This window comes from Hemiscyllium ocellatum, chromosome 34 (assembly GCF_020745735.1).
Source record: "Hemiscyllium ocellatum isolate sHemOce1 chromosome 34, sHemOce1.pat.X.cur, whole genome shotgun sequence".
In the NCBI taxonomy this organism is placed as follows: domain Eukaryota; kingdom Metazoa; phylum Chordata; class Chondrichthyes; order Orectolobiformes; family Hemiscylliidae; genus Hemiscyllium; species Hemiscyllium ocellatum.
Genome location: NC_083434.1, coordinates 4,357,715 through 4,372,031, shown reverse-complemented (window position 1 = coordinate 4,372,031; position 14,317 = coordinate 4,357,715). Strand labels below are relative to the sequence as shown.

General features: G+C 41.8%; 1 protein-coding gene across 1 annotated transcript in view; it reads right to left on the bottom strand.

The window, feature by feature from the left end:
• Window positions 1-9,874, bottom strand: part of sirt5 (sirtuin 5) — a 37,427-nt gene extending 27,553 nt beyond the window's left edge. The window contains exons 1-2 of the mRNA XM_060849962.1: window positions 9,773-9,874; window positions 9,212-9,341 (exon numbers count right to left, since the gene is read on the bottom strand). Coding sequence (XP_060705945.1) covers window positions 9,212-9,323 — 112 coding nt within the window. The 5' untranslated portion in view covers window positions 9,324-9,341; window positions 9,773-9,874. The remainder of the gene's footprint in view (window positions 1-9,211; window positions 9,342-9,772) is intronic.
• Between the last annotated feature and the right edge of the window lie 4,443 nt (window positions 9,875-14,317).

Below are 14,317 nucleotides of genomic sequence, written 5' to 3'. Positions count from 1 at the left end.
GAGACATAAACATCATGGCAGGCTCGAGAGTACAGATATGCATGTTCAAAAATGATAAACCAACTGAAATAACATCTCAAGTCATAACAGTGACAAAAGTCTATTCTTGCTTCACAATAATTATAATTAACCTCAGGCCTGTATTCCTGATGAAGGGCTTTTGCCCGAAACATCGATTTTACTACTCCTCGGATGCTGCCTGAACTGCTGTGCTTTTTCAGCACCATTCTAATCTAAACTCTGGTTTCCAGCATCTGCGGTCATTGTTTTTACCTGATCTAAGATAATCCCAAAACACTTTATACAGCCAATTAAATGCTTTTCAAATATCTTATCCAATCATTTGGATTACAGGGCTCAGAATCAATTAGTAATATAATCTCTTAGCAACTAGTCAACTGTATGTTGTCAGGAGTTAGAACATACCAAAGTACAACTTCAGAGTGTCTGCACTTCTAATTTACAGCCACACTTAAGAATCAGTGCTACTCTGTTTTAGCCCCAACACTGAAGACACATTGCCGTCCAGCTTGGATGGGGGAGAAGCAATGAAGTTATCTATAAATATCTGTTCATCACATGCAACACATTATGGACTCTGGTCGTGCATTGGTAGTCAACATCGTACAGCACAAGTCCTTCGACTCACCACGTCTATGCTGAACCAATAAACACCAAACTACATTAATCCCATTTACCTTCACTCGGTCTACAGGTCTGGAATTTTAAGTGCTTATCCAGATGCTTCTTAAATGGTGCAAGAGTATTTGCCTCCACCGTCCTCTGAAGCAGCACATTCTGTATTTCCATCACCCTCTGGACGAAATCTTTCTCAGATCTCCTCTAAACCTTTTACTACTCACCTTCAACTTATGAACTCTGGCCACAATCTACCCTATCTATGCCTCTCAGGTTTGTATACCTCAATCAGATCCACCTCCTCGGCTTCCTCTGCTCCGAGGAAAACAAACTCAGCCTATCCAGTCTCTGTCCATAATTGACTTTTCATCCCAGGAACATCCTGGTGAATCGTTTCTGCACTTGCTCCAGTGCAATCACATCCTCACAATGTGTGGCAACCAGAACTGCACACAGCAGTGCATCTGTGGCAATGTTTATAAAGTTTTAACAAAACTTCCTTGCTTTTACACTGTATGCCTTGGCTAATGAAGGCAAGCATTCCTACTCCACCACCCTGTCCACCTGCGCTGACACCTTCAGGCATCTATGGTCTTGAACACCAATGTCTCTGTTCCTCAGTACCCCCCGAGAAACCTCAATTTATTTTGTATGTCCTTCCCTTATTAAACCTCTCAAAATGCATCTCTCACACTTATCAGAATTAAATTCCATCTGCCATTATCAGAGAGTAGCCTGAGACCAACTTCCTTAATACCATCATCTCTGATAGGGGAAACCATGGTTCGAGTCCCGCCTGGTCCAACATTGTATAATACCATTGCTGAGCAGATTAATTAGTAAATGTCTAAATGTAACCTATTTACACACTTTTAGAGATGGTGGGAACTGTCAAAGCAGGATCGTCAAAAGTTAGGATGATCAGTAATCATTCAGCAGAGATTTAAACCAACTTTTAAAAGAACCAGATACATAATTACAACTAGTTCTAAAATCTACTATAAATCGTTCATATAGGATGGTGGAAACAGATTCAATGGTGGTTTTCAAAAGGGAATTTAATGCTTGAAATAAAAAAATGCAAGACTGTAGTGAAACAGGAGATTTGGACTGATCAGATAAGAATTGGCACAGATAACATCAGCCAAATGGCTTCCTATGTTATAAGATTCTGAGATAAATACAATACTGAAGCCCTTCACAGACCAGGAGGAGGAGACATAAAGCAGAAGTGATCAAAACTTTGACTGTGAAGACATGTTTAAAGAGAATTTCAACAGCAGGGAGAGAGGTATCAAAGCATGGGTTGGGTATAAAGGGCCTTGATGACTGAAGGGTGTGATGATGATAACGTGGCTTCACAAAGATTATTTTGTCCAGGGTTTTGTTTTAAAAAAAGAGGTTGTAAAAGCCGAGGTTCTGAACTGGCTGCTGGAGATGGCCTAGGTAAACAACGTGGGAGGCCTTTAGGTTGGAACAATGGAAGCAGCTTGAATGGAGTAGCCAGTTCTCACAGACCAAGCTTTCTAGTTTTTTTTTAAAAGCTTTAGCAGTTAAAAGCTGTTGGGGCTCCAGAAGAGTTGGAAGCTTCAGTGAAAGATTCCTAGCTGCTTTCTCTGAAATCACTCCTGATGATGTTGTTTCTATCTGAATTTACCTTTTTACCGAGGAGAGTGTTTATGGGATATCATCAGATTGGAACAGTTAATTAGTTTATAGAAACATAAAATTATGAAGGGAATAGGAAAGATAGAAGCAGAGACGATGTTTCCACTGGCAGGTGACACTGGAACAAGAGGGCATAGCTTCACATTAAAGGAAGCAGACTTAGGACTGAATTAAGGATGAACTTCTTCACCCAAAGGGTTGTGAATATGTGGAATGTCTGCCCAGTGAAATAGTTGAGGCTTCCTCATTAAACGTTTTTAAAGTTTGTAAGTTTTCTTGCTGAGATGGAAGGTTTGTTTCACCACCATGCCAGGTAACATCATCAGTGGGCCTCCGGTGAAGCACTGATGTTCTGTCCCGCTTTCTATTTAAGTGTCTTGGTCGGTTACGGTGGGCGATACCATTTCCAGTTCTTTTTCTCAGAGCTTGGTAAATGGGGTCTAAATTGATGTGTTTATTGATGCAATTCTGGTTTGAGTGCTAGGCCTCTAGGAATTTCTGTACGTGTCTCTATTTAGCCTGCCCTAGGATGGATGTGCTGTCCCACTTGAAGTGGTGTCCTTCGTCAGTTGACGTAAGGATACTAGTAATAGTGACAGACAGAATGGCTGCAGAATGCCAAGAGAAATGACTAAAGATGCCCACAAGTGACTCTACAAATATATATTGGGAAATGTCATGCCAAAAAACTTTATACACCAATGCAACAGACCACGAATGGACAAGCATACAAGAACGATCCATCAGCATCAAACAACAGCAGACCAAAGAAAAAGAAAAAACCTTATCCCTACAAGACAACCTGGACAAGCTCACACAAAAGAACACAGACAATTCAGAAGCTTGGATTAAAAACCAATCAGACCGACCAATAACTGACATGGAAAAAGCTGTCCTGGTAAGAGGGATGAACTACAACTACAGAGGCGCAGACAAAAAGACATTCTTAGCAGAAATGGACTCATGGAAGAAACCCAACAGTCTATCTGACAGACAGTTGTACTAACACTAAGAATGAAGGAAACACTCAACACACAGGAAAGGAAAGCCCTGGAAGGAATCAGAAAAGGCAGAAACATTGTAGTTCTACGGGCAGACAAAGGGCGCATGATGGGGGCAGCCAGACTGGACACCAACAATAAGATTGCTGTGTGGGGTAAGTGTGCAGCGCACGTGCGCACATAACTTTTTACTGCAACATTTTATCAGGTTCCACCTCTGCCCTGTATAGGACAATGTTGGGAGAGATTATCTGGGGAACGATGGGGCTTTAGGGTATACCCCTCTGTAGAACTCCAGGGAAAGTGTGGGAAGAGAGAGAGGACGTGAGGTCACTCATTTGGAGATTGTGCCTGTTCAATCACTGCAAACAAAAGACGAGATCACTGTTGGAAACACGTCTTTGATGTAATGTTTCTATTAATCCGATTTTCAAATAATTGTATTCGGATAATTGAGGTTCCTCTGTATTCAAGTAGATTGGGTACCTGATAAACGCAGTCCACCGATTGTTAAACAACAAACCCAAACAAGTAGACACAATATGCCCAAAGACTAGCCACACTACCATACATCAAAGACATCTCTGAGATGACTACCAGGCTACTCCGACCCCTTGACATCATGGGAGCCCACAAATCTACCAATGCACTGAAAAAGCTACTGATGAACCTAAAGGACCTTATACCAACAACCAGCAAAATGAATGTCATTTACAAAATACCTTGCAAGGACTGTAACACACACTACATCGGACAGACAGTCAGAAGACTAGCCACCAGGATACACGAACACCAACTGGCCACCTAAAGACATGACCCACTGTCACTAGTATCCTTACATACAGACCACTTTGACTGGGACAATACATCCATCCTAGGATAGGTGAAACAGAGACATGCATGGGAATTCCTACTGGCCTGGCATTCAAACTGGAACTCCATCAATAAACACATCAATTTGAACCTCATTCACCAACCTCTGAGAAAAGTGTCAGATGGCTGATGTCATTTCTGGATAGACAAAGACACAAATAGAAAGCAAGACAAAACACCAGCCTTTCACCGGACGCTCCCTGATGTTACCCAGCATGATGACGAAACGTTTGAAAACAAACCCGCCAGCTCAGTGAGCAAACTTAGAACTTGAACCTCAACAGCTACAAATCTTCTCAAAAATAGTGAATGTTTTTAAAGCTGAGATCAATAATATTTTGCGCAATAAAAGAATTCAAGGTTATGGTGAGAGGATAGGTGAGGGAAGCTCAGGCCACAAAAAGATCAGCGGCATGGGTTCAAAGGGCCAGATGTCCTATTCCTGCTCCTGGTTCTTCTGTTCTTATCTGCACTGCCTATTATTTAAGTTTTCCAGTAATCAAGTTGTTCTAAGTTCCTTTTTTTGTTTATATTTTAACTATGGTGTTTAAATAAATGGTGTTCTGTTTGTCATCTGACCACTCACACCACACCTGGAGCATACACTTCACAACTACCTTTAAAGTAAGAAAAAGTTGGGGTCTAGACTACCTTAAAATGCTTTGAGAGGTCTGGCCTCGTCCATAACGGGTGGACAGGGTAGCTGACACATACATGAACATGTGTGCAGGACTTAAGCACATCAGGGTTCTGAGGGGAGGCAAGGCAGCAGAGACAAGTGGAGTACGGTCTCGTTAGTTAGTCAGAAGAAACATTTTAAAAAGCAATAGTGGAATTGCTTTTTAAAGTATCGAGACATTGGCAGGGAGATCTGGGTAAACAGGAGTTCAAGATGGAAGGTAGTAGACAATGTAGAAACAATATACAACAAAGTAAATAGTTTCTGAGAAGAAGTCAAAAGAGAGATGATGCTGTTGCAGCATGAAATAGCCTTGGTAATGGGGCGATACATGGAATCCGAAGTTCAATTTTGGATCATACAACACAAAAAGGAATAAAATGCTTTCTGATGTCACTTGATTAAATACATTATTTTGCAGTTTTGATTCTGGCTAAAAGTTGCAGTGCACATTAAATTGTTACATTATCAAAGTGGAATACACAAGTCTAAATAATGTTAAAGAAGAAAAGGACAAATGAAATAAAAATTTGGAATAATTTCTGACAACCCTTCTGCCCTCTTAACAATCAAAATAAGTCGATAAAATTATTTGGGGCTTTTTTGGCTCAGTGGTGGTATCCCAATTATTCCAGTGGTAGAAAGTTCTGAAGAACAATAACTGGACCCAAAACATTCACTGATTTCTCTCCACGGATGCTGTTGAACCTGACATTTTTCAGCAATTTCTGTTTTTGTAATACTGAAAACCAGCTAGATGTATTTTGTGCTCAGTTGTTAGATTAACAAGTTTCCCTTCTGTCTCATTAAAAAAGCATATCCACTTGCACATGTCCATACTTTGGCATAACTTAAAGCATAATATAAGCAGAAACATAAATCAGTTCATAGGCTGTTGCATGCTGTTTTGGAACAATGCCTGCCTATGTTCCTTCAGCTTGATGGCATTTCTGCTGTTGACCCAGATTATTGTACTATTGTCTAGTCTGTAGAAGCTTTTATAAACATTCCTCTTCTAAACACACTGAACATTGCTTGAAAGGTGAAACAATCTTCTAACTATCTCAATAAAGCAACAGCAAGCATTAATACAAGGCAGTATACTGCAAATAAAGCCAATTTAAGCATTGCTGTCTTCTGATTCAGTCAGGTAAAAGCAACTAAGTAATTTATTTTTAAAATGTCTTGCTACTCAAACTGCTCCAATAACTATCCATTAATCAACTTAGTTAACAAGCAGTTTTCCAAACACTAACAAACAAATTATCTCCTGTTCAAACGAACTGATCTCATTTGGTAGTAATGCCATAAACATCAAAATACACTTTCCCAAACTACCCTGAGTCTTATGATCCTGAGACAAAATAGTGCTATAAAAAAAGAACAAATGGAAGGAGAATTTGGAATCATTTTTGACAACTCCTCAGCCCTCTTAGCAATCAAAATATTTCCATATCAAATTAGTTGGGGCTCTTGTAGCACAGTGGTAGCAAGTTCCACATTCTCACTAAATACCATATTGGGTAAAGAAATTTCTCCTGAATTGCTTACTGAATTTATTAATAAAGCTCATATTTATAATCCTTCGATTTGGCCTAGTTCCTCCGTGTACTCCCAAATGGTAACATTGCCTTGTCTATCCTATTGAGCCATTTCATCATTTTAACGACTTTAGAAATCATATGTAACGTTTCCTTTTCTACAGAATCAAAATTAGATTAGATTAGATTACTTACAGTGTGGAAACAGGCCCTTCGGCCCAACAAGTCCACACGACCCGCCGAAGCGCAACCCACCCATACCCCTACATTTACCCCTTACCTAACACTACGGGCAATTTAGCATGGCCAATTCACCTGACCTGCACATCTTTGTGACTGTGGGAGGAAACCGGAGCACCCGGAGGAAACCCACGCATTAACGGGGAGAATGTGCAAACTCCACACAGTCTGTCGCCCGAGTCGGGAATTGAACCCGGGTCTCAGGCGCTGTGAGGCAGCAGTGCTAACCACTGTGCCACCGTGCCGCCCACATCTTATACAATATACAATATAAAATCTTATACAATAAGTATATCCCTTGACTTCTGATTGTGAGGCAACTTCCATACCAGCCAAGAAGAGTCCCAACTTGTATTTGAAGTTAGTAAGTCAATGTTCACTGTATGATCTAGCAACCTATTTAACAAACTTAGTTTTGTAGGAATAAGCAGAGCTGCCTAACATCCAAACTGCCTTTACTTAAGTTGGAAGGTTGAATCCGTAGTCTTTTGTGATATAGTCAGTTGAAATGAAAGCTCTACACGTGCACAGCCTAGTTCCTTTGCCAATTTATAAACCTTAATTAAATCATGATACTCTTTGCTATAGAATCTTATCACCTTACTCTGAACTCTTTTCAAATTCTATATAGTGCCAACTCAATTACATTAAATAATTGTTTGACTTTTACAATTGGGACTCTTGGTGTTCCTGAAATATTAATATCATGACTTCGATTAGATTAGATTAGACTTACAGTGTGGAAACAGGCCCTTCGGCCCAACAAGTCCACACCGACCCACCGAAGCGAAACCCACCCATACCCCTACATTTACCCCTTACCTAACACTACGGGCAATTTAGCTTGGCCAATTCACCTGACCCGCACATCTTTGGACTGTGGGAGGAAACCGGAGCACCCGGAGGAAACCCACGCAGACACGGGGAGAACGTGCAAACTCCACACAGTCAGTCGCCTGAGTCGGGAATTGAACCCGGGTCTACAGGCGCTGTGAGGCAGCAGTGCTAATCACTGTGCCACCGTGCCGCCCTACAAATCTTTGTGTATAAGCCACAACTTCAAATTCTGCAGACGATACAAAACCTTGAAGCATTGTGAATAGTGAAGGAGATCGAGCAGAGCTTCAAAAGGACATTGGTTGAGTTTTCACGTAGAGAAACATGAATTAATTCTGTTTGGAAGAAAGCAGAGAAAAACAATGTTTTTGGAGTAGTGTAAACTGGAGCTGCACGTTGACACCATGTGGAATTCCAGACAAACTGACTTATGGGAATTAGCTAGGAAATTGAATTTTTTGATTGGCAATTCTATTCCATCTGGAATGCTACCAAAGAATATATTAAAGTGGAAGAATTCAAAGATTTCCTGCTCATTTAAATTTAACAGTTATCCAGGAAAGGTTAGAGGATTAATAACCTATTCTAACTGCCAGATATCTATTACTGTTGCCCCCGCAGCATATCACTGATCCCCTAACCATCCCCAAATTACCCCCAGACAGAAAGCTCCTCAATCCAACCCCATCTATTCCCCCTAAATTCCTGCCCCAGACCTGAAGTCAGCAAACTGACTAAACATTCCCAGAACAGACATTTTCAACATTTAAATCTCTGAACATGGCACCATGACTTCTGCAAAAAGAGATTGGGTTTCCACACCAATTCACTTTGCTGTTGGATGTTTGGACAGGTTTGTAACAGGAGGTCCCTTTCCAGGAAATTCCAGCATGGAAAATATCTAAAGCAAAGTAAGTAAGTTTTAATCTAATTAGAGATGAAAATAAAGCAACTACTTCAGAATACTTGACTCAATGTAAAACAAAGGGTGCAATTGTAAGAGTAGAAAGAACTGGGTGATTGTGTGTATAATTCATTGAAGGTGGCAGAACAGGTTGACAATGTAGTTACTAAACCATACAGTATTCAAGGCATTCTTATGAGAAATAAGAGCAATGAGCTTATGTTGAACTTGTCCAAGACATTCATTCAGCCTCCACTGCAGCACTGCCTCCAGTTCCGGGAAAGGTGTGAAAACACTGGAAACGGTGCAGAAAGTGTTCCCAGGAGTGGTTCCAGAGATGAGGAACTTTAGGCATGAAGACAGAATCAAGAAGTTGGGTCTGTTTTCATTGAAGAGAAGGGTGAAATGAGATATTATGGAAAGATTCAAAAACACAAAGGGGTTGGACACCTGAACAGACAGGGAAACTGTTTTCACACATGAAACGATCAAGTGAAAAAAAAATTTTAATGTCAAAAACAAAGGAAGCACAAGGTAAAATCCTGAGTAGTTAAGGTCTGGAATGCCCTGCCTGAATGCACAGTGCTCGTTCAATCAAGGCATTCAAAAGTGAATTAGAATATCAAGTGAAAGGAATAATATGCAGGATTACAGCAAGATGGTAAGGGAATGCCACAAGATGAGATATTCCTTTGGAGAGCCAGTGCAGATTCAATGGCCTGAACTGCCTCCTCCTATGGTGTAACAACTGTGTTTCTATTGAATCTTTCGAGGCACAGCTTTACATGATTTTTACCCACCCTGACTATTGCATCCACAAAGAACCTACCTGAACTTGGACGGCTGGCTTCAATCTGAGTCATTTGCAATTTTGGAGGCCGTTTAAAACAATTTCCCACCTGCGAAACAAGCTTCCTGGCAGTGAACTGAAGAAGAATCATTGCAGTGACAGGCTCGTTCTGAAACAAGAGACATGAAATGTTAAAAACAATGAAACCAGTAAACTGAGTAAACCTCAAGTGATTCAGTTACTGCCAGCAGCTCAGTAGAGACACAAACCAGGATGTGGCTGGGAATGGTGGGGTAGGGGGTGGAGCTGGAAGTACAGGAGACAAGGGCAGAGATCCCTGGAATGGGGTTAAAGTTATTCCTGACCTCTGTGTGTTTTTAAGGCCCCCCGCTGACAGTGACATGGTGCTGTCAGGAAGGTGCCGCTGGCCTCTGGCTGTGCCCGCTGACAAGACCATTTGGCGATGGTGACAACCCAGAGGCAGCCCCAGGCCCTGCGGCCCCACAGGCTCCACCCCACCCCCCACAGCTGCAGGAACGGAAAACCCTCCTTCCTCAGCCTCTCGGGATACATTTACCGACCGCTTCGACCGGAATTTACCTGCGCTCCCTCAGAAGCGGCGGGAGAACCAGCAGACAGCGACGACCTGCACGTCCCCGGCCCGGCCTCGCCTCCCGCCCGCGCTGCTCACACTGTGGGGAGATGTCGCCCCCTGCAGCACCGGCGGCTAGTCCTCCCAGTGACGCGTGGAGCTGAGCACGTCCGTCTGCAGGAGCCAGTGTAGACAGGCAGCTCGAGTGAACACACAGGGCACCCAGCCAGCAAGGACAAACCCACCCTGATACTATAGCCTTGCAAATGGACCCCACATACATCTTCAGACAGGCCTATTATACAGCCCCAATCACCATTAAAGATAGAGGGCATTGTGGTGCTGGAAAGGGAGGATGTTTCCTTGGTATCCAAACTAAATTTATTTCATGGACTAACAACTGAAAAGCAAGTCTTTTCTGCTTTTTGTTCACAGACTCTCGTAGTTCCACGCCCCCACCTTTGTTAACGTCAACATTTTGTTCTTCTTCCGATAATTTTCAAATTGTCCTTTAAGGTGCCCCCACCACCTTGAAGCAGTGTATTCCAGTCGTGTAAAGAATACCTTCTCAGGTATCCTACTTCTGGACTCTGACAAAGGGCGTTGTGATAGCCGATGGTTTACACCTGCTGTGCTCTTCCAGCACCACTGATCCAGAAGATGGTTCATACCTACTCACTCCAGCTAAGAGATTTCCTTTCTCTCCAGTATTTGTCTCAGGTCGGCAAAATAAATCAGTAATCTTTTTTCACTCACTCTTTGTATAACCTATATTATTCAACAGTAAACAATTGTGACATTCAGTTGGTATGCTATATTTTGTACATGCATTTAATAGAAACTCAATTTCTTGAGAGAATCCTATATTCACTGCTTCCGCAAGAGCGAGTATTTGAGCAGCTAGAGTTATTCGAACAACCATTTTTAATTTTAACTTCCAATGCTAAAGAATATCTTTCCTATTTTTGCTTTCCAAAAATATTATGAAATCAGCTGTATGACAATATAATTCGGGAGACTAATAAGACATTGTTGAAAATTACCATCCCAAAGGATGAGAGCCCAATTTTCTTAGTTTTATTTATATTTTAAGTGTTTCACTCTTATTTAGATATTCTTTAGATATCTTTCTGTGGTGATTTAATGTGATTAACTAGGATGGAGGGAATACTCCCTAAATAAGATTTTAAGTTATTCATGACCTAATGTATGAATAAAATGTAACCAATATATTCATATGTCCCACAAGCCTGACTCCTAATTTTAAATTCTACTTTATTCTTATTGGTAACACATATATTAAATGTTGCAGGATGTTCATTAAAAACAATCAACTTATGCAATGAAGATGTCTGAAAGTTTACCTTTATGATACCAAGAAAGCATTGCAGTATCTGACTTTCATTAAACCCAAACTATTTTCAGCAAAACAAGCTCATTGACAGATCTCCAAGATCTGGGGTTTGCTTTATTTTAATTGTAAGACTCAGGTTAATTGCAATTACAGGCCAAGCTGGGAGTGCAGTTCTAAAAGGGACGTCCAACTCAGGGTCGCGACAAAACCGTATGGTGTTTCATGGGTTTCACATATTTTATTAAGTTTTTCACAATAAGCACATACTTAGCAAAGGGCAGTAGCCAGTAGTCGTATTCATAATAGTGTTGAACAGTTCCTTGAATAATGAATTTTCATAGTTTTTACTATGTAGTATGAGATTTCATTTGAAACCTATTACAGCAGTAGTTAACTTGCATAAAGTGCCAGCATATGAAAACAAAGAAGTGAATTGCAAAAAAAAGGTGACAATGCTCAAGATTAGCATCAACAATTTATCTGGTGCCAATCACACCCTGCTATCAGTGTGTTGTTTTTGACAGTATAAGGTTAAAGAAAATGATAAACTAACCCTAAGATGAAGGCGGACAATGGGATAATGGTCATGAGTGACTGTCGCATGGCCATTGCCCAGAGGATTCAGATAATTGATTAATGCAGAGAAAATAACCTGCACCTAGAAATATGATATAACAATAAATTATATCAGGCTCAGAGAAAGCAGGAGTACATCAGGAGTATATCAGGCCAGGCTCAGAGAAAGCAGGAGTACTCAAGGCAGGAGTGCCGGTGGAAACCTGCAGGGGCCATGCCAATTCCATGTTGGAAGATCAGCGCAGGGACCTAGAATAGACACAGGGCAGAGGGACGTTTTGTCAGAGAGCAATCTTCATCGAGTAGTCTTTACCAGACAAATGGAAGATAGACCAGAAGGAGAGGAGGAAGACCAAGGAAAGAGTTTTTCAACACCTCAGCTAGAGAACAGGATGCTGCCCCTACATCTTTCTGAGCAGATAGGGGAAGCCCTAAATTAGTTTTTTGCTTCGATTTTCACCAAGGAAAGGGAACTTGTTGTAAATGAAAACTTAGAGGAGCTGGGATACAGTCTTAAACAGATCAAGATTGATTAAGTTAATGTGCTAAAAATTTTGGAAAACTTAAGACCCAAGGACCAGACCAGATTTGTCCTAGGCTGCTCCACAAAGTGAGAAAAGAGGTTGCTAAGCCACTGGTGAGGATATTTGCCTCCTTACTCTCCACGGGAGTTGTACTGGAGGATTGGAAGGATGCAAATGTTCCTCTTTTCAAGAAGGGTAGTAGGGAAATCCCTGGCAATTACAGACCAGTCAGTCTTATGTCTGTGGTCAGTAAAGTTTTGGAAAGAATTCTGAGGGATAGATTTTATGACTATTTGGCAAAGCATAGTGTGATTAAAGGCAGTCAGCATGGCTTTGTGAGGGGCAGGTCATGCCTCACAAATCTTATTGATTCTTTGAGGTGGTGTCAAGACAGGTCAACGATGGTCAAGCAGTAGATGTGATGTATGTGGAGTTCAGCAAGGCATTTGATAAGGTTCCCTATGATAGGCTCATTCATAAAGTCAGGAATTATGGGATACAGGGAGATTTGGCTATCTGGATTCAGAATTGGCTGGCTGACAGAAGGCAGAGAGTGGTTATAGATGGAAAGTATTCTGCCTGGAGATCAGTGTTGAGTGGGGTCGCACAGGGCTCTGTTCTTGGGCCTCTGCTGTTTGTAGTTTTTATAAATGACTTGGAAGAGGGGGTTGAGGGGTGGATTAGCAAATTTGCAGATGACAAAAGTTGGAGGTGTCATCGATAGTTTCGAGAGCTATTGCAGCCTGCAACGTGACATAGACAGGATGCAGAGCTGGGCTGAGAAATGGCAGATTGAGCTCAACCTGGATAAATGCGAAGTGATGCATTTTGGAAGGCCGAACTCGAATGCTGAATATCGGATTAAAGACAGGATTCTTGGCAGTGTGGAGGAACAGAGGGATCTAGGTATGCAAGTACATAGATCCCTCATAGTTGCCACCCAAGTGGATAGGGTTGTTAAGAAAGCATATGGTGTTTTGGCTTTCATTAATGGGGGATCGAGTTTAAGAGCCGGGAAGTTTTGCTGCAGCTCTACAAGTCCCTGGTGCGACCACACGGTGGGCGGCACGGAGGCACAGTGGTTAGCACTGCTGTCTCACAGCGCCTGAGACCCGGGTTCAATTCCCGACTCAGGCGACTGACTGTGTGGAGTTTGCACGTTCTCCCCGAGTCTGCGTGGGTTTCCTCCGGGTGCTCCGGTTTCCTCCCACAGTCCAACGATGTGCGGGTCAGGTGAATTGGCCATGCTAAATTGCCTGTAGTGTTAGGTTAGGGGTATGGGTGGGTTTCGCTTTGGCGGGTCGGTGTGGACTTGTTGGGCCAAAGGGCCTGTTTCCACACTGTAAGTAATCTAATCTAAATCTAATCTAATCTAACCACACTTGGAATATTGTGTCTAATTCTGGTCGCCCTATTATAGGAAAGATACAGAGGCTTTGGAGAGGGTGCAGAGAAGGTTTACCAGGATGCTGCCTGGACTGGAGGGTTTGCCTTATGAAGAAAGGTTGAATAAGCTCAGACGTTTCTCTCTGGAGAGGAGGAGGAAGAGAGGAGACCTGATCGAGGTATACAAGATAATGAGTGGAATAGATAGAGTCAATGGCCAGAGACCTTTCCCCAGGGCAGGATTGACTGGTATGAGGAGTCATAGTTTGAAGATATTAGGAGGAAGGTATAAAGGAGATGTCAGAGGTAGGTTCTTTATGCAGAGTTGTGAATGCATGGAATGTGTTGCCAGCTGTGGTGGTGGAAGCAGAGTCATTGGAGACATTTAAGCGACTGCTGAATGTGCACATGGATAGCAGTGAGTTGAGGGGTGCGTAGGTTAAGTTATTATCTTTTACATTAGGATTACACTTCGGCACAACATTGTGGCTCAAAGGGCCTGTTCTGTGCTGTACTTTTCTATGTTCTATATTCTATGTGACTGACACATTCCACGCCGAAACCTGTTTGTACTGTGGTATCAGTGAACAATCCCTAATTGTCACAGTCGTACACTTTCTTTATCTAACTAACTAGTGTATCGTATCTAAACTACTATTTCTCAACATACCCAATAAACTATCAGAAAATTGTAATAACTTGTCAACTGCCTT